Source organism: Salvelinus alpinus, chromosome 38 (assembly GCF_045679555.1).
Source record: "Salvelinus alpinus chromosome 38, SLU_Salpinus.1, whole genome shotgun sequence".
In the NCBI taxonomy this organism is placed as follows: Eukaryota; Metazoa; Chordata; class Actinopteri; order Salmoniformes; family Salmonidae; genus Salvelinus; species Salvelinus alpinus.
This window is the reverse complement of record NC_092123.1, coordinates 14,439,373-14,466,219: the sequence shown is the minus strand read 5'-3', so window position 1 is coordinate 14,466,219 and position 26,847 is coordinate 14,439,373. Positions and strand designations below refer to the sequence as shown.

At 41.7% G+C, this 26,847-nt stretch overlaps 1 protein-coding gene across 5 annotated transcripts in view; it reads right to left on the bottom strand.

The window, feature by feature from the left end:
- The window catches only part of LOC139566244 (RNA-binding protein 45-like), a 35,479-nt gene extending 19,515 nt beyond the window's left edge, over positions 1-15,964 (bottom strand). For 4 of the 5 annotated variants that reach the window (XR_011673075.1, XR_011673076.1, XM_071387284.1 and 1 more), the window contains exons 1-6: positions 15,262-15,618; positions 11,235-11,357; positions 10,882-11,008; positions 10,629-10,754; positions 10,349-10,522; positions 9,903-10,032 (exon numbers count right to left, since the gene is read on the bottom strand). Coding sequence is in view for 3 of the 5 variants with exons in the window: in XM_071387284.1 (XP_071243385.1) it covers positions 9,903-10,032; positions 10,349-10,522; positions 10,629-10,754; positions 10,882-11,008; positions 11,235-11,357; positions 15,262-15,537 (956 nt within the window). In the remaining 2 variants the exon portion in view is untranslated. Of the gene's footprint in view, positions 1-9,902; positions 10,033-10,348; positions 10,523-10,628; positions 10,755-10,881; positions 11,009-11,234; positions 11,358-15,261 lie in introns of all 5 variants that reach the window. The other variant, XM_071387285.1, reaches the window with a different exon arrangement.
- Between the last annotated feature and the right edge of the window lie 10,883 nt (positions 15,965-26,847).

The following is a 26,847-nucleotide window of genomic DNA, read 5'->3' as shown; positions in this document are numbered from 1 at the left end:
TCACCAGTGGGAGTCATCGGGTCAGTTGCGGGACTGAGACCATTAGTGTCATTGTAAGGGGTGACAGTCCCCCACAAAGCGGAAGATGTATCCTCGGAAGCAGAGTACACTCCGCTCATCAATGTTTTTCTTGCTGAGACGGCCGCAGTGCTTGCGGAAGTGTCTGAAGGGCGAGAGAAGTGGATCTCAACTACAGTTTTGCACGACTTCGAGGAGGGAAGTTGCTCATTCACGAAAATAATGGTCAATCAGGTTTGCTGATGGAATGTGTCGAGACATGGTAATATCTCCTTGGATCGGATTCTGCACCAAGAGGTTTCGAAACGTCTTTTTCCCAAGGGGTGCTTTTGACAGATACCCCTCTCGTGGATGACTGTGTTGCAGCTAGCGTTAGGGGAAGACAGTGTGGTCAGTGGAGAAGGCACTGACCTGTGACCATACGTGGTTGGTTTTCCAATCCATCAGTGGGAGTAAACAATCCATCAAGTGTGCACCGAGTAGTAGGGGTTCCGATTCAAGGCTGGTAACATACACAGGTTGAATGAGCGATACGTCCTGGAAGTGTAGTTTTAGCATGACTATCAATGTGAGAGGCGAGATAGTCTGAGTGAAACCTCAAAGTGTATTGTCGCATCGTTCCCTTTATAACCAATGTTTAGTTGGCTTCAAAGCCCTTTAGAGATCTCAAACATTGTTCTATGATGAGCTATATTGTCGAGCCCAAATCAATTAGCGCATGACTGGTTAAGCAGTCCTTCAGGACTGTTTCCAGGTATGGCCGTTTTCAGTTGCATTTAATGGACATATTCTCAATGACGTGATGTTCCGTTTCTGTTCATGGTGAAAGCAAATTGACTTCTCGGATTTTGAGTGGGCTTGGCTTTTGACCTCTTTCTTCGGATCCTTTGTATCAGAGTCTATAGACAAAGCCTGTGGGCTTGTTTCTTGATCGAGCGAGCCCTGGATAGGGTCTCGAGTGAGAGAGGGAGAAATACAATTTTTAACGTCCTTGCTAAGGGTGTTAATTCCTGTGGACCTGTTGTCTGGCAATTCCCCGTCTAGCCCTTGTGTCTGATCTTTTTCCCCTTTTCCAAAATGTGTCTCGCTTTAGGTTCTTCACATAGTAGAACTTCTAGGGAACATTCGTCACGTTTTGGTCATACTCAAACCTTTTGTTACCCGTGTGCTCTGACACTGTGTGGGGTTGGGTGCAGGAACGTAGCGATCAGGTCGATTGTAGCGGTAGTCGTTTTGATAGCGACATACTTTAGTTATTTCGACCGCGGTGGGTATTGGTATCGTGGCAGAAACCGTTGTTGTGCAGCATCTCTCGACGCTCCAATATCTGATAATGCACCCTCTAATTGGAGTGTGTGCTCATGGTCAAACTCTAAAACCAAGATGTCAGAGCTCTTAGCATTGCGTGCTGTTGATGCCTCAAAAGCTGTGCTTGCAAGCTCTCTGAGTTGTAAGATTGGCAAGCCAACGTGGGCTGTGTGGCCCAAGTAGGTAATGAAGGTGGGATACATGTTCGACAAACATTTGTTTGAATGGTAACAGCTCTTCCATTCCTGTTTCAGGGAGTAGACCAAAGTAAGCTGAATGAAGCCTATGATAGTAAGCTTGTGGGTGTTCATTCCGAGCTTATTTGACAGTGTTAGCCAGGGAGCTATCGGGTTTGTGAGTCACAGAACCACTGAATTCTAATTTCAAAGCTGTGGCAAGTTTAGTGTAATCATTTTGCACGTGTTGCAATTAACCTCGTCACGTGTCTATTTGATGTTCGCTTCAACAGGTAAAGCCTGTCAGAAACCGTAGCATTCAGGTAGCGTCCTCTATGTCAGCTAGGAACGTCTCAGTGTTTGGCTGACCTGGAACTTGGTCAAAGGTGGGAAAGTTTTAGACGAGTTTGTCAAGGCGTTCCATGCCAAGCGGGCGGAGAGGGTTAGCTTCATCCTGTGGGGAAATTGGGGCCAAAAGGCCAAAAGGAGAAGCCAAGCTTTGGCTTTTTTGGTTGAAGAAGCGCCATATTACTCTTTACCTGAATGGCCAAGAGGAGAAGACTAAGGGACACACGAGGGAGGCAAAGTCTGAAACCTATCATCTTCACTCCATTGAGTACCGAGCTCCGGTTGCTTGGTTGGGTAGTCACACTGTAGCGCATGACCGTTCTGAAATTCCACCAGATGGTACCTAAGGGTGGAATTCTGCTGCATAGCAGAGTACACTTGATTGCTTAGAGTACTGATTTCAGACACCTGAGTGTCGCACTTGCTCCGCTTGGCCTCATACTTATCCGTCATTGTTTGCAGATGGAGGCCTTGAGTACGGAGCGAGAGATTCAGTGATGAGATTTCCTCCGCTTGTTTAGAAATCAATTTTTCCATCTTCATCACCCGAGTTCTCTCATCATTCATTTGATCAGCGACTTCAATGAGTTCTGCTGATTTGGCATCCAACTTAGTCACTGTGTTCATTAACCTCTCTGGGATATGTGGGACGCTAGACCACCTGGCTAATATCCAGTGAAAATGCAGAGCGCCAAATTCAAATAAATTACTATAAAAATTAAACTTTCATGAAAATCACACATTCAATATACCAAATTAAAGCTACACTTGTTGTGAATCCAGCCAACGTGTCAGATTTCAAAAAAGCTTTATGGCGAAAGCAAACAATGCTATTATCTGAGGACAGCACCCCAGCAAACAAACACAGACAATCCTATTTCAACCCTCCAAGCGCAACACAAAACGCAGAAATAAAGATATAATTCATGCCTTACCTTTGACAAGCTTCTTCTGTTGGCACTCCAATATGTCCCATAAACATCACAAATGGTCCTTTTGTTCGATTAATTCCGTCGATATATATCCAAAATGTCCATTTATTTGGTTTGATCCAGAAAAACACCGGTTCCAACTCGCGCAACATGACTACAAAATATTACCTGTAATCTTTGTCCAGACATTTCAAACTACTTTCCTAATACAACTTTTGGCATTTTTTTAACGTAAATAATTGATACAATTTAAGACGGGATATACTGTGTTCAATACTGGAGGAAAACAAAGTGTAGCGAGCTTTCAGGTCACGCGCCTCTAACAAAGAGTACACTTCCCTCTACCCTCGTTCTAAACAGTGCTACTTCCTCATTTCTCAAAAGAAAAACCTCAACCAATTTCTAAAGACTGTTGACATCCAGTGGAAGCGATGGGAACTGCAAGAAAGTCCCTTCGAAATCTAGATTCCCAATGAAACTCATTGAAAAGAGAGTGACTTAAATAACAAAAATCTGAATGGTTTGTCCTCAGGGTTTCGCCTGCCAAATAAGTTCTGTTATACTCACAGACATGATTCAAACAGAAAACACTGACATTTCTAAAACTATCCAAATCTACTAATGATATGCATATCTTAGCTTCTGGACCTGAGTTTCAGGCAGTTTACTTTGGACACGCTTTTCATCCGGACGTCAAAATACCGCCCCCTATCCCAAAGAAGTTTTAACTGATAGTCTTTGGTTTGCAGCATTTGGACTAGAACATTATTGCTTTGAGTAACGTTCATCAAAACTGCCTGCATGTTATCAAATTGCGCGCTCCTGTTTGTAGATAACGACAGATTTATCTAGTTTAGCGTGGACTTCGTCGTATTTAAATCGAATTGTTCCTGTAGAAAACTTTTGATTTTGTTTTACAGTTTGTGCTCGTTCATCGTCAAGTATTAGTAATTACTTTTAAATTGTTCAGTTTTCAAAACACAGGTCCTCAGCTAGCAGAATGTTTTCATTTCCTGCTTTTGTCGATAGTTGCTCGGTTCTCTCCACCTGTCCCTTCATATCAGCCATATTTTGCACATGCTTCTGCTAAGCACTGGGGAACTAGACCGATGCCAATCTTTGATGGCGATACATAAAGGCTAAAGTGGAGAGAACCTTTACAATGCCTGCGTCCGATGATTGATTATGGAGAGTGTTTTTCGCAATTTCTGCTGTCTTTCCACTAATAGCATAGTTAGGGTTTGTATCGCTGCTGAAGTCAGTGATCAATCGGTGAGGGTTCACTATTTAGCGGGAGACTGGGAACCACCCCTCTGATAGCTTGCACATTAAAAAAACATGTTAAAATAATGTTTATAAAGTACGTTTTTTGAGACGGTGGAAACTGCAAAGACTATGTTAATCTATTTAAATGCGTTAATGAACCATCAATACTGGATCAGTAACGTGGGAGTTGAACGTGAATGAATTTCCAAAAGCAAATTTAATTGACTAATCATCATTAATTAATCATAGGCTATTTGGAAATTAACTGTAACCTGAAAGCAATGCTGTCACTAGGTTAATGTGGAACGTTTAAATAGTCTCTTTGGAAGTAATCCGTTTGGACCTTATCCAAATAATCCACCTGAAAATATAAGTCTGACAATTTTAGTTTCTTAGTTAAATTGAAGAAGACAACGATATCCAATCAGTAAATATTGGCTGGATATCATAAGTGTGACCCCTTGTTACAAACGTAAGACAACGTGTGGTGACACAAATTATTATATATTTTTTTAATGACTGGCGATTCTTCACCCCCAGGGGTCACTGATCGCAGAAAGCTGTATTCAAACGGAAGTCCCGATTCGGCGGAACTTCCGTTTTCTAAGGCATACGATGTTGCTGTGTGAATAAAGGGGAAAAACAAAATGTCTGCTCTCCCTTTGATAGCTTTAGCATCTCATGCAAGCTAATCCTACTTTGTTCACTTTCAAGCACAACCAACATAGGATCCTTTACACTACGGGAAGGGGGTTTACTAGTGACGTCTCACATTCAACCCAGTCGGCATTCTTCTTTGCTAGCACTATATTACCGGAACGCGCGGTAACATAAAGAGAGATGCCTGTGGACTATCCACGCTGTCTAAGCGCGATTGACAGATAAATAATACTCCGGCCCGATCAACAGATCGATCCTCAAATTTCTAACATTGCTGGATCTATGCACTCGCTCTAGAAATTAATACTGACCGAATCACTCACTCCTAAAACACGAGAAACAGAAATAGCACGTTTGGCTCTATTTCTATAATTGGATTCTAGCGCTAGAAATTTTATCACTACACTGACTATGTCAGAGAAACAACATGGAGGCAACCTCCAGATGTATCTTGTTCAAATGGCAACACACACACGTGGACAAATCCTGTCTACAACTCCTATGGTTTCAAATTTCATATAAACTGAATTCTCCTAGATTCCTCACACAGGGCATCAATTATGTTGTGTCTTGGCTATCATTAATGTGATGACGATTGTTTTATCAAATTGATTAACTGTTTAACTATTACGATGATTAAATTACTCATTTAACTTCTTGTCTATGGGGGCGCTGTTTTCACTTTGTAAAAATTCGTTCCCAAATTAAACTGCCTCACTCAATTCTTGCTCGTACAATATGCATATTATTATTACTATTGGATAGAAAACACTCTCTAGTTTCTAAAACCGTTTGAATTATATCTGTGAGTAAAACAGAACTCAAGTTGGAGAAAACTTCCTGTCAGGAAGTGAGAAATCTGAAATCGTGCACTCTGTTCCAGGGTCAGTTTATTAATTTGCATGTATTCTATTGGTCGACATGCACTGCATACGCCTTCCCCTAGATGTCAGCAAGCAGTGAGAATTGGGTTGCTAGGCAGATCTGAGGCCATATAAAGGGTCTTGGAACGTGGGGTGCACTCTTTTCAACGTTCGCCATGACGCGAGACAGACCTCAGGATGGCATTCTGGAAAGCTCTCGTTATAGGCCTTAGATATATCCGGCTCTGATTTTATTCGATATAGGTGTTAAAAACGTCATAATGTAGTTATTTTAAACCGAGTTATATCATTTTATATCAGTATATTGCAATTTTCGGAATTTTCTTTGTGCTGCGTAATGAAGAGTTGGACACGTCTGGGCCACATAGCTAATGTTTGCTGCTAATTCCTAAGCTGAAGACTACATTCTACAGCCGGAGCAACGATTATTCTGGACAAAGGACAACTTGCCCAAGATTCTGATGGAAGCTCATCAAAAAGTAAGAACTATTTATGATGTTAATTCGTTGTTCTGTTGAAAAATGTTACACTACTATTCCGCCATTAATTTCGGTGCGGTCTCGCTTTAACGCACGCTGTATGTCGTAGTAACGTTAATTTTAAAAATCTAACACAGCGGTTGCATTAAGAACTAATGTATCTTTCATTTGCTGTCCAACCTGTATTTTTTAGTCAAGTTTATGATTAGTTATTGATTAGATGCCTCTCCCAAGATTTCTCCCGACATTTTGTTGGCAGCTTGGCTACTATTCTCATTGTATAAACACGATTTGTGCCGCTAAATATGCACATTTTCGAACAAACAATATATGTATTGTGTAATATGATGTTATAGGACTGTCATCTGAAGAAGTTTGAGAAGGTTAGTGAAAAAATTAATATATTTTGCTGGTTTATTCGTTATCGCTACTGTTGGCTTGAATCAATGCTGTTGTGTGGTTGGCTATTGTAGTAAGCTAATATAATGCTAAATTGTGTTTTCGCTGTAAAACACTTAAAGAATCTGAAATATTGGCTGGATTCACAAGATCTTTGTCTTTCATTTGCTGTACGCTGTGTATTTTTCATAAATGTTTTATGATGAGTATTTAGGTAATTCACGTTTGCTCTCTGTAGTTATTCTAGTTGCTTTGGTGAGAGTTGTGATGGTGGCTGCAATGTAAAACTATGATTTATACCTGAAATATGCACATTTTTCGAACAAAACATATGCTATACAATAAATATGTTATCAGACTGTCATCTGATGAAGTTGTTTCTTGGTTAGTGACTATTTATATCTTTATTTGGTCGAATTTGTGATAGCTACCTATGCAGGAAAAAAATGGTGGAGAAAAAAAAGTTGTCTTTTGCTATGGTGGTTAGCTAATAGAAATACATATTGTGTCTTCCCTGTAAAACATTTTAAAAATCAGAAATGATGGCTGGATTCACAAGATGTGTATCTTTCATTTGGTGTCTTGGACTTGTGATTTCATGAACATTTTATTATATGATATCCCTGTGGCTTTAGGCTAGGCTATGCTAGTCAGCTTTTTTGATGGGGGTGATCCCGGATCCGGGTTTGTGACTCGTTAGAGGTTAACAATTAACTCGTCAGCAATCTTGGGGCACCACGGAAAAAGTTTATTTGACAAGTTCGTTTTCCAAATGAACTCTTAAAGATATATATTGCTCTTACATTTCAGTCAATCAATTGGTTATTAATTGATATTTACCTTCTATCAGTCTCATTCTGAATGTCGCAAATTCCTTGGATATCTGCATGAACCCTAGCATAAATTCTGAATCAGTGATATACAAATTGGCTTAATTACTTATTTACTAACCACACAATTACATCAACAAACAGAATTGGTTAGACATAGATTACAACATACTGCAACGAAAAGTCCCTGGTGGACTAAACCGATATGACAGCTTGGTAGACAATGGAAAGGGGGGCAGATAAAGAGCGGGAAAGACAGAATGGACCCACTACACACAGTTGATAACTAGGCGCATTGAAATGCGAATATTTTGCATATGAACAACTCAAAAACGAATGACCGAAAAAAAACTGCCCCCTAAAAAATATATATAAAACTAATGGCCAAAGGTGTCCTCTCTGTCAATTGCAATATTATACTTATACAGTGCCTTTGAAAGTATTCAGACCCCTTGACTTTTTCCACATTGTTAGGTTACAGCCTTATTCTAAAAAGTATTAAAGATTTTTTTATCCCTCAATCTACACACAACATCCCATAATGACAAAGCAAAAATAGGTTAAGAAATATGCAAATGTATAAAGATTTAAAAAATAATCATAATATCAAATTTACGTAAGTATTCAGACCCTTTACTCAGTACTTTGTTGAAGCACTTTTGGCAGCGATTACAGCCACGAGTCTTCTTGGGTATGACGCTACAAGTTTGGCACACCTGTATTTGGGGATTTTCTCCCATTCTTCTCAAGCTCTGTCAGGTTGGATGGGGAGCGTTGCTGCACAGCTATTTTTCAGGTCTCCAGAGCAGGTTTTCATCAAGGATCTCTGTACTTTATTCAGGATCGAGAGAACGGAGCAGTCACCCAGTCCCGGTCGCTGAAAAACATCCCCCCACAGCATGATACTGCCATGCTTCACTGTAGGGATGCTGCTAGGTTTCCTCCAGACATAACGCTTGGCATTCAGGACCAAGAATTCAATCTTGGTTTTATCAGACCAGAGAATCTTGTTTCTCATGGTCTGAGTCTTTAGGTGCCTTTTGGCAAACTCCAAGCGGGCTGTCATGTGCCTTTTAATGAGGAGTGGCTTCCGTCTGGCCACTCTACCATAAAGGCCTAATTGGTGGAGTGCTGCAGAGATGGTTGTCCTTCTGGAAGGTTCTCCCATCCCAACAGAGGAAGTCTGGAGCTCTGTAAGAGTGACCACCCGGTTCTTAGTCACCTCCCTGACCTTTCCAAATCCCGTCCAATCAATTGAACTTACCACAGGTGGACTCCGTTCAAGTTGTAGAAACATCAAGGATGAGCAATGGAAACAGGATGCACCTGAGCTCAATTTCAAGTTTCATAGCAAAGGGTCTGAATCCTTTGGTAAATAAGGTATCTGTTTTTAAAAAATTATACATTTGCAAAAATAATCTAAACACCTGTTTTTGCTTTGTCATTATGGGATATTGTGTGTAGATTGATCCATGTAAACCATTTTAAAATAAGGCTGTAACTTAACAAAAATGTGGAAAAAATAAAGGGGTCTGAATACTTGCCAAATGCACTGTATATGGATGATTCATAAAGCCAGGCGTATTTAACAGTTAGGTCTATAATCAATAGCCTAACTCATTTGGAGTTTCCTCTCTCAATTTTCTTAGACAATTAGACTAAGGCAAGGGCTGTTTCCTCGTCTCTGCCGCCTCCACCGCATTGTTCTCAAACCCAATATGCTGGTTAACTTTGTTATTATGCACATAGCAACATAGGGAAAGGCACCAATTCTACTGTGCACTGAAGATTATGTTTTAGAACCAACAGACAGCGAAAGTATCTAACGCGGGAGAAAGCGCATGTTATAAATTATAATTATATATATATATGTTTTACCTTTATTTAACTAGGCATATTAGTGATGCACCATTATTTTTTACATAATATAACCATATACAATTTTATGTCTTAGAGTGATGGACTGTGCCATCCCCGTGGCCTTCGCAATGGATAAGTCCACTGAGACAGGCGCGAATCAGATAGGTGTCTTGTGCACTATGAAAAATGTTTTTTAATTGCGATTGCTCAACTAAAGAGATCTCAGTCAACCAAACAATCAACCAGTCGACTAAATGAGATCAAACTTAAAATGTAGTGTAAATTGTGTCTTTGTTGTCTCTTGGTGTCTTTCATATATACATACATGTACAGATATAACTTTATGTAATATCTTGTCTATAACTGTACTGTACTTTGTCGTGTATTTGTTTGTGGACCCCAGGAAGAGTAGCTGCTGCATGTGCAGTAGCTAATGGGGATCCTAATAAACTAAACTAACTTACACCATCTTTCGACAACATCGGCGACAACTAAACACAACTAACTATGGCCCAGTAACTGACGTCGAAAGTTTCCAGTCTCAGGTAAATCATGTCATAAATTGGGTGAGTGGATGGCTGGAGTAGGTCTTTAGCAATGAATCAAATAATATCAAGATCAACTTAACCTAAAGATCATGCTTTAAAGCTTAATACTTTCAAATAAATCGATTATCATTATTGATAGACAAAAATCAAGACATGACACATTTTAAGTGTATCATCACATGATAAGTCTATACCTGGTCCTGTCTTCTCCATCCTCTATGTGGGCCACGATGAGGCGGTTTCCAGGGGGATACTCAAAGCCATTCAGCTTCTCTTTGGCATAGACGGCAGAGCCCAGGTTGTTGTAGCGAATCACAGTATGTCCTGGGGGGGCGTTAAATGTTTTACATGCATCATCATGAGCAACATCATAAACAACATTAATGTGAACAATTTAAATACAAAATTAGGAGCGTTAATCTTTGATGGTTACACTACATAAGAATGTAAAAAAAATATGTTTATTAACAAAAATAATGAGTAGGCTTATTCTAGAATGTCTTATAAGCATTATGAACATAGTTTATAGATGTCTTTATAGTAATGTCTAAAGTGTTACTCTTGATAAATCAATGTGTGACTCAAGTTTTATTTAACCACATCTTCCCTTATTAAATACATAATTATCAATGTATAATACCTTTGTTGAGCCCACAATGATCCCGCTGCATCTCACAGTAATCCATCCCTGGTATGAGGTCAAAGAGGCCATAAATCTGCTCCTGAGTAACATTAGCTCTCGAGGAAACCATTAGGCACCTGGTGATGAGGTCACTGGATCGGTAGTCAGTTACGGCATAACTGCCAGGGTCAGCTGTCAGGTAGGGATCACAGACAGATGTCAGACCACAGCTAGATTAAAGCAAATGCAAATGAAAGCAAAGGTGACATTCTGAATCAGAATTAAGTACTTCACATACACACTCCAAAGGAATAGGGGTTCATTCCCAGGTCACTTGACATGTGCTCTGCTCTGCCACTGCTGTGATAGTCATTATCTGCAGATGAGTTCTTGCTTCGGGGCTCAGCAAGAACAGCCCTGTAGGCTGGTTGCACAGACAAGGGTTACATTGATACAAATTAAATTCTACAGTGAAATCATTGAAAGGGAAAGTGTTTTAACTTGAGTTTATCCATTCTGAGGCTTCAATGAAAGGGCTGATGCCTGCTTACCTCTATCACAGTTCTCAATGGCAATGGCTGCTTGTGATGGCTTATGATACCTCACATATCCCAAGCCTTTGCTCTCCCCCGTGGTTTTATTCTTTATGATCACACAGTATTCTATGTCCCCATACTCCTACAAGCAAAAAAAATATTTAAAAAAGAGCATTATCTATATTGGTCTGCAGGTGTTTAGAGCATTGAGCCAGTAACGGAAAGTTTACTGGTTCAAATCCCCGAGCCGACAATGTGTGTCGATTTGCCCTTGAGCAAGCATCTGCTAAATTATTAAAATGTAAGGGTGGTCACTTTGGCCAGAAATATTTCACCAAGTGATAAAATGCATGCAATGGACCTCGTACCTTGAACGTGTCTTTCAGATCTTCTTCTGTGAATGTTTTGGGAATCTTTACAAATATTCTGGTGAGCTCTTCATCCTCCACATCTCTGTGTCTACCGGAGGACCTTGACTGGGCAATGAACACCTGAAACAGTGGTCATATTCAGTCAAAATGCATAACCTGTATATAGTGCATTTGGAAGTATTCAGACCCCTTGACTTTTTCCACAATTTCTTACATTACAGCCTTACTCTAAAATGGATTCAATTGTTTTTTCCCCCTCAATCTACACACAACACCCCATAATGACAAAGCAAAAACAGTTTGACATTTTTGCAATATTAGAAAAAATATTCAGACCCTTTACTCAGTATTTTGTTGAAGCACCTTTGGCAGAGATTACCGCCTTAAGGTCTTCTTGGGTATGACGCTACAAGCTTTGCACACCTGTATTAGTGGAGTTTCTCCCATTCTTCTCTGCAGATCTTCTCAAGCTCTGTCAGGTTGGATGGGGAGTGTCGCTGCAAAGCTATTTTCAGGACTCTCCAGAGATGCTCGATCGGGTTCAAGCCCGAGACTTGTCCCAAAGCCACTTCTGCGTTGTGTTGGCTGTGTGATTATGGTCGTTGTCCTGTTGGAAGGTGAACCTTCGCCCCAGTCTGAGGTCCTGAGCGCTAGAGAGCAGGTTTTCTTCAAGGCTCTCTGAACTTAGCGCCACTTGCCTCAATCCTGATTAATCTCCCAGTCTCTGCTGCTGAAAAACATCCCCACAGCATGATGCTGCCAACACCACGAATCACCGTAGGGATGGTGCCAGTTTTCCTCCAGATGTGATGCTTGGCATTCAGGCCAAAGAATTCAATCTTGGTTTCATCGGACCATAGAATCTTGTTTCTCATGGTCATTGTCCTTTAGGTGCCTTTTGGCAAACTCCAAGCGGGCTGTTGTGCCTTTTACTGAGGAGTGGCTTCCGTCTGGCCACTCTACCATAAAGGCCCAATTAGATTGGTGGAGTGCTGCAGAGATGGTTGTCCTTCTGGAAGGTTCTCCCATCAGCAGCTATGTCAGAGTGACCATCGGGTTCTTGGTCACCTCCCTTCTCCCTCGATTGATCATTTCTGCCAGCTCTAGGACGAGTCTTGGTAGTTCCAAACTGTGTTTTTGGGGACCTTCAATGCTGCAGAATTTGTATCCTTCCCCAGATCTGTTCCTTGACATAATCCTGTCTTGGTGCTCTACGGTCAATTCCTTCGACCTCATGGCTTGGTTTTTGCTCTGACATGCACTGTCAACTGTGGGACCTTGTATAGACAGGTGTGTGCCTTTCCAAATCATGTCTAAATCAACAGGTGGACCACGATCAAGTTGCAGAAACATCTCAAGGATGATAAATGGAAACAGGATGCACCTGAGCTCAATTTCAAGTCTCATAGCAAAGGGTCTGAATAATTATGTAAATAAGTTTTTTTTTTTTTTTTTTACTATTACACATTTAAATAAATCCTATTAACTTCCAGTGTGGTGAGAGCGGCTTTATTGCAATGCTACGTCACACTGGCCAAATTTCTGCCTGCTCGAATGGCAATAGCTAAGATATAGATAAAAACATGAAGTGACCCAGGGAATCGATAGAACGACATTCAGAGATGTACAAAAACGATATTACATTCAAAATGGGTAAATCTTTACTTTAAAAAGGCACTCGGGCTCCCGAGTGGCGCAGCAGTCTACGGCACTGCATCTCAGTGCTAGAGGAGACACCCTGGTTCAAATCCAGACTGTTTCACAACTGGCCGTGATTGGGAATCCCATAGGGCGGCGCACAATTAGCCCAGCGTCGTCCGGGTTTGGCTGGTGTACGTCGTTATTGTAAATAAGAATTTGTTCTTAACTAACTTAAAAAGGTTAAATAAATAAAAAGTACCAGTCAAAAGTTGACACCTACTCATTGAAGGTTTTTCTTTATTTGTATTATTTTCTACATTGCAGAATAATAGTTAAGACATAAAAACATGAAATAACACATATGGAATCATGTAGTAACCAAAAGTGTTGAATCAATATATTTTATATTCTCTAAAAAATAGCCACCCTTTGCCTTGACAGCTCTGCACACTCTTGGCATTCCCTCAACCTACTTCATGAGGAATGCTTTTCCAAAAGTCTTGAAGGAGTTCCCACATATGCGGAGCACTTGTTGGCTGCTTTTCATTCACTCCGCAGTCCAACTCATCCCAAACCATCTCAATTGGGTTGAGGTCAGGTTATTGGGAGGCCAGATCTGATGCAGCACTCCATCACTCTCCTTCTTGGTAAAAAATACCTTATACAGCCTGGAGGTGTTGGGTCATTGTCCTGTTGAAAAACAAATGATAGTGGGACTAAGCGCAAACCAGATGGGATGGTGTATCGCTGCAAAATGCTGTGGTAGTCATGGTGGTTTAGTGTGCCTTGAATTATAAATAAATCACAGACAGTGTCACCAGCAAAGCACCCCTACACCATCACACCTCCATGCTTCACGGTGGGAACCACACGAGATCATCCGTTCACCTACTCTGCGTCTCACAAAGACAATGCGGTTGGAACCAAAAATCTCAAAATTGGAGTCATTAGACCAAAGAACAGATTTCCACTAGTCTAATGTCCATTGCTCGTGTTTCTTGGCCCAAGCAAGTCTCTTAAGTAATGGTTCCTTTGCAGCAATTCGACCATGAAGGTCTGATTCATGCAGTCTCCTCTGAACAGTTGATGTTGAGATGTGTTTCACTTTAACTCTGTGAAGCATTTATTTGGGCAGCCATTTCTGAGGCTGGTAACTAATGAACTTATCCTTTGCATTAGAGGTAACTCTGGGTCTTCCTTTCCTGTGGCGGTCCTCATGAGAGCCAGTTTCATCATAGCGCTTGATGGTTTTTGCGATTGCACTTGAAGAAACATTCAAAGTTTTTTTTTTTTTCCCACATTGAATGACCTTCATGTCTTAAAGTAATGATGAACTGTTGTTTCTCTTTGCTTATTTGAGCTGTTCTTGCCATAATATGGGCATGGTCTTTTACCAAATAAAGCTATATTCTGTATTCCACCCCTAACTTGTCACAATACAACTGATTGGCTGAAATGTATTAAGTAGGAAAGAAATTCCACAAATGAACTTAAGGCACAGCTGTTAATTGAAATGCATTCCAGGTGACTACCTCATGAAGCTGGTTGAGAGAATGCCAAGACTGTGCAAAGCTGTGAAGGCAAAGAGTGTTAACTTTCAAGAATTTCAAATATATTTTGATTTGTGTAAATGTTTTTGGGTTACTACATATTCCATATGTGTTCTATCAGTTGTCTTCACTCCTATTTTACAATGTAGAAAATAGTAAAATAAATATTTAAAAAATTACCCTAGAATGCGTAGGTGTCCAAACTTTTGACTGGTACACACACACACACACACACACAAACCTTCCTTCCTACTATTGTACAATCTGTGTTGCGTCATTTTCCTGAGCTATTGTTTGTTTGAATTCAAGACCAGATTGATCTCAATTTCTCCGTGTCAGATTAGCCACTAATTTCGGTAATTTGTGGTATTAAAAAAAGATTCAGTTAATGTCTATCATGTAAGTATTGTGGAATTGCATCCGGCCCTGGTTATTGAAAATATGTCACAGCGGTTTAGATGGTACAATGGATTCTCTAGACATACATTGTTTGCGAACTATTAGATGCAACCAGGAAATGGCGGAGCGATTTCTGCATGATGCACCTTCGAGGAAAGATTTGAACGGAGAAAGCTGATCCGAGAACAGCGCTCCCTTTCTTTCCATACTATATGTATTGACCATCGACGAAGCACTGTGGCGACCATTTTCTCTGCTTGATGTTTCGGGCAGTTGCAGGAAACGTGCATCGTTAAAACTATATTCCATCGCTATCGGTGAACTGGGCCCAGCATGGAATATTTTTTTTTAAATACTTAAGGAAATAAATAGTGAATGTTATAAACTTGGAGGATGAGGTCATATATAAAGTTTAGATGTATGTGCATGCAAACCTTAATGGGCTTCGTTCCGTCTAACAGGCATTTTCCATGCATGTCCTCCATGGCGGTGCATGCTTCCGAAGACTTCGCGAATTTAACATAGGAGATCCCCTTCGATTCTTTCGTCTGTTTGTCCTTAACGACCCATACACCTTGGACCTCTCCAAATACAGAAAATTTCTCTCGAATAACATCATCTGAAACTGATCGACTTGTTACGAGAAACAACCGACTGTTAGGAGGATTGTCAAGATTTTCAACTGATTGCTTGGATGAGTAGTCCTCCATTTTGGTTATCAAGAAATGACGTTGTGTGCGTCACATAGTACATGTTTGATGCTTTGTTCAAGTCAACTCGGGAACATGGTCTCTGAGTTTCCCATTTGAAAGTACCAGTATCAACCAATAAGAATCTCTACGTAAATAACCTACGTTCGTTTTAACTCGCTACGTTCAGATAGCACAGCGTTTCTCCGAGTGTTCCACTTGGAAAGTACAGTATCAGAACAAATCAATAGGAATCTATGCAAAAATGTAGGCACATTTTTACTTGCAGTTTCAGCGTAGTCTTGAAAGCATTTACATTTTGTCACCTTTCACCTTTCATTATGAGAATACACAGACTTTCGTTGACTACATTAACTTTTGTGATCAAAGGTCATTAAGCTTTGACTGCAAATTTCTGCAGGTCCTCTCACCAACTTCATCCTGCATTGTGGGAGGCATTGTGGGAGGCTCTATTGTCAACCAATCATTTGTGAGTTTGTTTGTGTTACCCTTTCTATGAGCTTATAATATAAACTACAACACGAAAGGTATGGTTTACTTCATGTCAGCATGTAACAGCAGTTTACAGTCCTTTTTTTTGTTTCTTATTCTTCCTCTACCCAATTCACTTAAACTATATTTCTTTATTTCCCATGGGCTTCACCAGAGTACCCCCTAGTGGCTGGAATACAACTGTATTAAGCTTTACAACACCCCCTGCAAAAACGAAATGTTGTCCCAAACATTTCACTGGCCTCAAAACAAACAGAGGATGTAACTACTGGTCATGAGAACAAATGAGAAAATAGGCCTAACAGCCATATAACTATCTAGACATGTCCAGTCTACCTTTATGGGCAAAGACGCAACCCCTACCAAACATTATCACACTGTGATTAGTAAAGGTAAACAAGAAAATATATACACACACTCTAGTTGGTATCCTGATAAGAGCTGGGCAGCCCTAAAGTGTTATAGGTTAGAATGTCTCTGGGCCTCCTCTGCCGGGCTGAACGGCGGGGCAAGGTCATTGGTGACCCCAATGAATCAGTGTCCACTTCATCATGAGATGATTGAGTCTGAGCCCTCAGTTGTTTCCATATTTACCCCTGTCCTCTCCTTGCTCTCTCTGACGACTGGCTGGCACTCCTTCACAGTGAAGTTTATCAGTCTGACCCCGTTCCTCACTATTATCTGATACTAGCTGTGTGCTACTCTGTCTGCTCTCTTCATCCCTATGTGACCTATTGATGAAAACTGGATAAGAATCCTCATCTGAGCTCTCAGACTCAGCGCGCTCCCCATTCTTCTGCTTCCCCTTGTGGAGAAGGGGTGGTTCCCTTCTCCACAGACCTATACTGGGTGTTTCAACAGGTTCCTCAAATGGTAGGGAATTACATGACATGAGCATATTGCGTTTGACCTCATAGACAGGGCTGTACCACATGTACCACCACATGTACTTGGTCCTCCCAGTGTGATCTTAGCTTTCCCGGCCAACCACGTTCTGACATGTTCCTCACCAGTACACGATCCCCTGAGACCAGAACCAAACTCATTTTCTTCTGATCGTAGTAGGTGTTTCCCTTTGCTGTTGATTACTCCATGTTTCTACTGGCGATGTCATAGGCTTCAGCCATCTGTTGCTACCACTTCTTAGCATAATCCTGGTATGATTTCTCCTGTTCCTTTACCTGTAACCCAAAGACAAGGTCAACAGGTAGCAGTGAAGCCCTTCCAAATAGCAGGAAATATGATGAGAACCCAGTAGCATCACTGGTGGTACAGTTATATGCATGAATGACCTTGTTCAGATAATCACCCCAGTTGGCCTTTTTTTCTTCATCTAGTGTGCGCAACATTGATAACAGTGTACAGTTAAATCTCTCCACCGGATTCCCCTGTGGATGATATGGAGAGGTTCTGGAATTGGCTATTCCCGTACAGTTCTGCAAGACTCTGAATAACTGATTTTCAAACTCTCTTCTCTGATCATGATGAATTTTTGACAAAGCCAAACTTTGGGGGGAAAAAATCTTAAATCTTTTTTTACTGCAGTTTTCTGACTTATTTCTGGTGGGGTAGGCTTGTGCAAATTTTGTAGTTATCTAAACTAACTAAAATATACTCGTAGCCCCCTCTGCTTTTCTCCAAATGCACAGTCAATTGAAATAATCTCGAAAGGAGCTGTAGCTCGTACATGTTGCATTGGGGCCCTAGTTATTACACTGGGTTTCTTTTGTTTGATACACTTACACACTTTAGTGATAGTGTTCAATGTTATGTTGCATGCGTGGCCAATAAAAGCCTTCTCATGCTAAGTTCAACACTCTTTCTGTTCCTAGATGGGCCATTTCAGCGTGTGTGTAAGTACTTGTAAATTTACATTTACATTTAAGTCATTTAGCAGACGCTCTTATCCAGAGCGACTTACAAATTGGTGCATTCACCTTATGATATCCAGTGGAACAACCACTTTACAATAGTGCATCTAACTCTTTTAAGGGGGGGGGGTTAGAAGGATTACTTTATCCTATCCTAGGTATTCCTTAAAGAGGTGGGGTTTCAGGTGTCTCCGGAAGGTGGTGATTGACTCCGCTGACCTGGCGTCGTGAGGGAGTTTGTTCCACCATTGGGGTGCCAGAGCAGCGAACAGTTTTGACTGGGCTGAGCGGGAACTGTACTTCCTCAGAGGTAGGGAGGCGAGCAGGCCAGAGGTGGATGAACGCAGTGCCCTTGTTTGGGTGTAGGGCCTGATCAGAGCCTGAAGGTACGGAGGTGCCGTTCCCCTCACAGCTCCGTAGGCAAGCACCATGGTCTTGTAGCGGATGCGAGCTTCAACTGGAAGCCAGTGGAGAGAGTGGAGGAGCGGGGTGACGTGAGAGAACTTGGGAAAGTTGAACACCAGACGGGCTGCGGCGTTCTGGATGAGTTGTAGGGGTTTAATGGCACAGGCAGGGAGCCCAGCCAACAGCGAGTTGCAGTAATCCAGACGGGAGATGACAAGTGCCTGGATTAGGACCTGCGCCGCTTCCTGCGTGAGGCAGGGTCGTACTCTGCGAATGTTGTAGAGCATGAACCTACAGGAACGGGTCACCGCCTTGATGTTAGTTGAGAACGACAGGGTGTTGTCCAGGATCACGCCAAGGTTCTTAGCACTCTGGGAGGAGGACACAATCAGTAAATCAGTGTACTATACAGACTTGGTACCATAACTTGTGTCCTTTTTGCTGTTTTCCTTTGTAATAATCCATCTGGTGAGACATTGAGCCTTTCCCACTCTTGCAGTAACTGTTTGACTTTATATGATTCTTGTTGGTTTAGGCTTAGTCCTTTGACTTTTCAGTTCCAAGATTCTCGATACAGCTGCATCCTTTAACTGAGCCTGCATGAGATCGTGTGGAGACAGTCGGTCTGTAACTGTTCCCCCCACCATGACAGCTCATCTTGCACTGATGGCCTTAGTGTGACAGCGGATATCCAAGTTACACAGTCATTCTGTTTTATTATGCTGGCTGGGGTTGAACCAGCCTATGGCCCTAAACGTGACTAGTGAAGCCTCGAGTGAGGAGCACCCTGCTCAAATCAAACAGAAATCTGCAAAGCAGTTGAGGCTGCTGAGGGGAGGACGGCTCACAATAATGTATGGAACGGAACTAATGGAATGGCATCAAACTATGTGTTTGATGTATTTGATATTTTTCTACCCATTCCGCTCCAACCATTACCACAAGTCCATCCAACCCAATGAAGGTGCCACCAACCTCCTGTGCTGCAAAGCTTGTTATGTTGTCAACAAAGCAGCATTATCCCTGTTCAGAAACATACATATCTTTTGCATAAAATATATGGTTGAATTTTTCATTAACTTTTTATTGTGAAGGCAGATAAAGCGTTTTTATCAAAAGCTGTTGCATGCATTAGTCCACCTGCTTACCAGGGTTGTAGTGCTGATGGAGCGCAGGGGAGCAGCGCGCCTCACTTTTTCAATTTGAGAATACACAGAGTTGGTAAAACTATTTCTGGAAAAATAAATTATATTTAATTACTACAAAAAATTGCATGAAAAACGATAGACTGACAAACCAAATAGAAGAAACCACAATTTGCCTTTCTTCTCTCTGGTGGTGGTGAGAATGATGAAGAACTGTGTGTGCACCTTGTGTCTGCCTTGATGTTTATAAAACTCCAGACTCCCTCTTGCACAGTGGAACCCAGAACGATATGTAACCTCTTGGTTATGGCGACACCGTTCTGCTGAGGACAACCAAACCAGAACGGCCACCGCAAAGCCCAAGAGCCTGACCCACTCTGGAAGTTGCTGTAGCCCTGCTTGAGATATTTAGCCTATATTGGCAATTGGTTGAGACTCAGGGCCCCATTCTAGCTTGGTATGTCAGCGTGGGAAATTGGAGATGTGAATTGGAGGTAATAATACATTTAGGTTATAGTTTATTGAGATGCGTGAATACACCACAATAAAGATTTTATGGCTGTTTTAAAGCATATTTCCTGCAATTCAATGTATTAAGGATGTGTTAACTACTTGGTCAATTGATTTGATAGCATGTTTCAATCTATGCAAATAAATTATATTAATTGATAGTTCACCTCTGTTTTCTTTTATTCTCTAATAGGGTATATTGTAACCATGCGTTCAACAAATGAAATCAATGTTAATTTATGATACAGTGTAGTGTAAGCTACACAACGCAATTACATGCCTACTCGCAACTTAAGCTCTCCTACAAACAGTGCAATGAAATTAAGCGATATGTATTTGTATTTACATGAGGATATAGCCTACATCTAGCTATACGAAATAGTTGTACGCCTATTAGGCTGTACTGCACATTATTATTTATTTTTCCTGAACTGGCCAAATGGCAGAGCTATCATTCAGCACCATAAGTTGGTTCAACTTATTTAACATCATTGCACAATCCTGGTGCTATCCTTTCAGAACATTACATTTACATTTACATTTAAGTCATTTAGCAGACGCTCTTATCCAGAGCGACTTACAAATTGGTGCATTCACCTTATGATATCCAGTGGAACAACCACTTTACAATAGTGCATCTAACTCTTTTAAGGGGGGGGGGGGGGGGGGTTAGAAGGATTACTTTATCCTATCCTAGGTATTCCTTAAAGAGGTGGGGTTTCAGGTGTCTCCGGAAGGTGGTGATTGACTCCGCTGACCTGGCGTCGTGAGGGAGTTTGTTCCACCATTGGGGTGCCAGAGCAGCGAACAGTTTTGACTGGGCTGAGCGGGAACTGTACTTCCTCAGAGGTAGGGAGGCGAGCAGGCCAGAGGTGGATGAACGCAGTGCCCTTGTTTGGGTGTAGAACCATGAAGGGCACTCCAAACATTTAAAATAACACTCATCAAGATCTGTTGCCTACGCCTAATAGTCTTACTCATCACTTATTATTATTACAAATAGAAGATTACTAAATGAGCACCATTGTGAGAAGAGGTAAAGTTCAATCAAAGCTGAATCAATGTCTTGCAAGATCACATTATAGATGAATTTGTATTTTACATAACAGAACCAAATATACAGTAATAACGTAGCATAGTAGGCCTATGACATTACTGTTACACCAAAAACACTGCCTCATTTCTTATGAGATTTCAGGATGGTTAGCAGAAGCTGAATAGTCACCCAAAAATGCACCAAAACTCAGAGTGTGTGTCACGCTCGTCGTAACGTTGAAAAGAGGAAGACCAAGGCGCAGCGTGAAATGAATACATACTTGATTTATTAAACGAAGACGAAAATTAAGAACACTTGACAAACTAATACAAAACAATAAACGACGAACGTGAAGCTAATGAAAACTAGTGCTGACACAAACACTACACATAGACAATAACCCACAACCCACAATACAAAACAGGCTACCTAAATATGATTCCCAATCAGAGACAACGCAAAACACCTGTCTCTGATTGAGAACCATATCATGCCAAACACATAGAAATAGACAAACCAGACATGCAACATAGAATGCCCACACAGATCACACCCTGACCAACCAAAACATAAAACATACAAAGCAAACTATGGTCAGGGCGTGACAGCGTGCCACAAGGCAGGATATGCTTTGATTGAAACAAAATACAAGAAACTCGTTAACTCCATCTGCTCTAATTCACTCACAAAAAGTAATTAATGAAGATTGAAATGTATAGTATATTCCCATGCAACTGGTTGAGATCAATCAAATACCAGTTTCATCAGTAAAACGTGAAGAACTATAATTTACAATTGACAGTGAAGATTCGGTATGCCTAACTTTGTCACGCCCTGATCTGTTTCACGTGTTCCTGTGATTGTCTCCACCCCCTCCAGGTGTCGCTTATTTTCCCCAGTGTATTTATCCCTGCGTTTCCTGTCTCTCGATGCCAGTTCGTCTTGTACGTTTAGACAAGTCAACCAGTGTGTTTTTCCCATACTCCTTTCCTGTTCTATTCTTATATTCCTCCCGGTTCTGACCCCTGCCTGTCTTTGGACTACTTTCCTGCTTGCCTGATCATCCTGCCTGCCCTGACCTTGATTCTGCCTACCCTTCGGTACCTATTGGACTCTGAACTGGTTTTGACCTTTTTGCCTGTCCACGACCACTCTCTTGCCTACCCCTTTGGATTAATAAACATTGCAAGACTCCAACTGCATCTGCATCTGGGTCTCGCCTTTTGCCTTGATAAACTTCGTGTTTGAGGGTATTAAAAATAGAAAATGTTCTTGAGACAATGTGGCCATAGACAGACCTTGCATTTTATGCATATTCTATATAATGATAAGCTACATCAATCGGTAGAAATGTTGATTGAGGAAATTACTTCATAAAAATCTGAAAATGCACTACCTCACCTAAAACAAAAGAAATTGCACTACACAACCTACTTCGCCATTGGCCAGAAGGCAGCCTGGTTCCAAAATCAATGCAATCACTTTTCACCCAGTGCAAACTAGGCCTACCCTTGCGTCCGTGCCAGCTTAATAGATGCTGCTCCCTCTTTTTCCCATGCCCCGCTACAAAGTTTCTCCCTGCAGGCCGTCACTCAGTCCGAGGTGCTAAAAGAGCTCCTGAAACTTGACCCCAAAAAGCCATCTGGGTCAGATGGTTTAAACCCTTCCTTCTTTAAGGTTGCTGGCCTTATCATCGCCAAGCCTGTCTCTCCTTTCTGGGAAGGTTCCCATTGCTTGGAAGGCAGCCATGGTTCGTCCATTATTTAAAAGGAGAGATCAAGCTGGTCCTAACTGTTATAGGCCTATTTCTATTTTGCCCTGTTTATCAAAAGTGTTGGAAAAACATGTCACTAATCAACTGACTGGCTTTCTTGATGTCTAGTATTCGCTCTGGTATGCAATCTGCTTTCCGCTCAGGTTATGGATGTGTCACTGCAACCTTAAAGGTCCTCAATGATGTCACAATTGCCCTTGATTCTAAGCAATGTTGTGCTGCTATTTTTATTGACTTGGACAAAGCTTTTGATACGGTAGACCATTCCATTCTTGTGGGCCGGCTAAGGAGTATTAGTGTCTGAGGGGTCTTGTACTGGTTTGCTAACTACCTCTCTCAAAGAGTGTAGTGTATAAAGTCATAATCTGCTGTCTCAGCCACTGCCTGTCACCAAGGGAGTACCCCAAGGCTCAATCCTAGGCCCCACGCTCTTCTCAATTTACATCAACATAGCTCAGGCAGTAGGAAGCACTCTCATCCATTTATTTGCAGATGATACAGTCTTATACTCAGCTGGCCCCTCCCTGGATTTGTGTTAAATGCTCTACAACAAAGCTTTCTTAGTGTCCAACAAGCTTTCTCTACCCTTAAACTTGTTCTGAATACCTCCAAAACAAAAGTAATGTGGTTTGGTAAGAAGAATGCCATTCTCCACACAGGTGTGATTAGTACCTCAGGGTTTAGAGCAGGGGTGGGCAAATCCAGTTCTCAAGGGTCTGATTGGTGTCACAGTTTTGCCACAGCTAGCACACCTGCCTCCAATCACCTAATCATGAACTTCAGTTTAGAATGCAATTTGATTAAATCAGCTGTGTTTGCTAGGGATGGAGAAAAAGTGTGACACCAATCAGGCCCTCGAGGACTAGAGTTGCCCATCCCTGGTTTAGAGCTTGAGATAGTCACCTCATACAAGTACTTGGGAGTATGGCTAGACAGTACACTGTCCTTCTCTCAGCACATATTAAAGTTGCAGGCTAAAGTTAAATCTAGACTTGGTTTCCTCTATCGTAATCGCTCCCCTTTCACCCCAGCTGCCAAACTAACCCTGATTCAGATGACCATCTTACCCATGCTAGAATACGGAGACATAATTTATAGATCGGCAGGTAAGGGTGCTCTCGAGTGGCTAGATGTTCTTTACCATTCGGCCATCAGATTTGCCACCAATTGTCACGTTCCTGACCTTATTTCCTTTGTTTTGTCTTTATTTAGTTGGTCAGGACGTGAGCTGGGTGGGTATAGTCTATGTTCTATGTTTCTAGGTTAGGTTTGTCTTATTGGCCTGATATGGTTCTCAATCAGAGGCAGGTGTTGCTACCATGTTGTCATGTGTTGCTGCCTTGCTATGTTGTCTTAGGTCTCTCTTTATGTAATGTTGTCTCGTCGTGATATGTGTTTTGTCCTATATTTATAATCCCAGCCCCCGTCCCAGCAGGTGGCCTATTGCATTTTGGTAGGCCGTCATTGTAAATAAGAATTTGTTCTTAACTGACTTGCCTAGTTAAATAAAAAACATCTAATAGAATCCCCTCATGTAAACAGGAACCAACTTTGCAGCAATTCATGTATACAGTGGATATGTAAAAATGGATGTAACATACAAATATCAGGGCCTCCCGAGTGGCGCAGGCTGTATCACAACCGTCCGTGATCGGGAGTCCCATAGGGCAGAGCACAATTGGCCCAGCATCGTCGGGGTTAGGGGAGGGTTTGGCCGGAGGGGCTTTACTTGGCTAATCGTGCTCTAGTGACTCCTTGTGGTGGGATGGGCGCCTGCAGGCTGACTTCAAGCGTCAGTTGAACTGTGTTTCCTCCGACACATTGGTGCGGCTGGGTTAAGCGGGTGTCACGTTCGTCGTAATGAGACCAAGGCGCAGCGTGATATGCATACATTCTTCTTTTAATGAAGAACACAGAACAAACTAACAAAACGAACGTGAAGGCAACTACACAGACAAGAACCCACGAAACCAAAAGGGAAAATGGCAACCTAAATAGGATCCCCAATCAGAGACAACGATAAACAGCTGCCTCTGATTGGGAACCAATTCAGGTCACCATAGACCTACAATTACAACAAAACAAACTAGATCTACAAAAACCCTAGACAAGACAAAAACAAGCATACCCACCCTCGTCATACCTGACCAAAATAATAAAGAAAACATAGATAACTAAGGTCAGGGCGTGACAGCGGGGTTTGTTTCTATACGACTCGACCTTTGCCTCCCAAGCCTGTTGGGGAGTTGCCGCGATGACAAGATCGGAATTGGGGAGAAAAAAAAGGGTAAAGTCCAATAAATAGAAAATAAATCTAGATATAATATACGAATGTCAACAAAATGTTGGCTATCGTGGTTCCAAGTGTTTAATAGCTACAAAAATATTAGGCCAAGACAATAGCTAAAGGACATAGCAATGGCGAACTTGATCAAATCTCTTTGTAGGTGTTAGTACAACACTGTCTAAGAGTACAGTAAGATAGGCAGAAACTGCTGTTCCAATAGAAATCCCCGATGTGATTTTATGGCAACATTGGCTAGCTAAGCTCACGCATAGAAACACGTCGGATCTTACGGTCGTCTCACGCTAAACTGCGCATCAAATCAAAAGCACTATAATGTTTAAATTTTTTGAAACGTGTCAGTTTGTCACTTTCACTAGGTTATGCCTTGAATTTGAGAAAATTAACAGCAAAGGAAGAGTTGTTCCCTTCTCTCATTGACTTCTCAAACCATGGCCTGGTCTGCTTGGTATGTTTTGCAAGCGTTCCCGGAAATCTTGCGATGTTGCGCCTCTGGGTTTAGAAACTGACTGTGTACATACGAGTTAGGGGGCAAACATACTGCTCACCCAGACAACATTGCGGTCTGTATTGTCCAATCACAAAGCAGACAACTGTTCACTAATAGATTATGTGACTTCGGCGAGGCTCATGTTATGACGAGTTCACGTGCTATCAGAGTTATCCAGGGGAGAAAGACTGCTCCCTCGCATTGATGACTTCAAATTCAAGGCAGACCGCCTTTGCAGAAAACAGGATCCCCCATTATAGTCAATGGGACACAGGAGGTTGGTGGCACCTTAATTGGGGAGAATGGCTTGGAGCGGAACACATGTAATCAAATAAAATTGTATTTGTCACATGCATCGATTACAACTATCACGTTTCAGGCAAGACCCAAATGCAGACTGTTGAAGTAACAATGTTTATTACAGCAACAGGGGCAGGCAAACAGGTCAAGGCAGGCAGGGGTTGATAATCCAGAGTTGTGAGCAACGGTACAGGACGACACAGGTTCAGGTCAGGCAGAGGTCGGTAATCCAGAGTAGGGGCAAAGGTAACAGACGGCAGGCAGGCTCAGGCAGAGTGGTAAGGCAAGCGGGCTCAGAGTCAGGACAGGGAAGGGTCAAAACCAGGAGGGCGAGAAAAGAGACTGGGAAAAAGCAGGAGCTGAGAAAACGCCGGTTGACTTGAAGACGAACTGGCAAAAGACAGAAAACAGGTATAAGTACCCAGGGGATAATGGGCTCCTGGAGGGGAGTGGAGACAAACAAGTGAAACAGATCAGGTTGTGACAACAGGTACAAGCTCTTAACGAACAACGCAGTTCAAGAAATAGAGTAAAGAAAATATTCACTAAATAAAGTAAAACATTTCATAAAAGTAAAACAAAATAACAATAACGAGGCTCTATACAGGGGGTATCGGTACCAAGTCATTGTAAATAGTCCGTGGCCATTTGAGTAATTGTTCATCAGTCATATGGCTTGGGGGTAGAAGCTGTTAAGGAGCATTTTGGACCTAGACTTGGCGCTCTGGTACCTCCGTGCGGTAGCAGAGAGAACGGTCTAGGACTTGGTGACTGTAGTCTGACAATTCTTTGGACTAATATCATCTCCAACATGCACCTGCTTGTTGTGGCAGCATACATAGACTATGTGGCAGGCAAAACTAACGTTAGGCCGAATGAAATCAATCTCGTCTGTATGCTATTGGTAGGTTAATTTATTCACCTTCCCATTTTATGACCCAACTTTATTTTTAGTCAACATTTATCACATGTAATCTCCTGT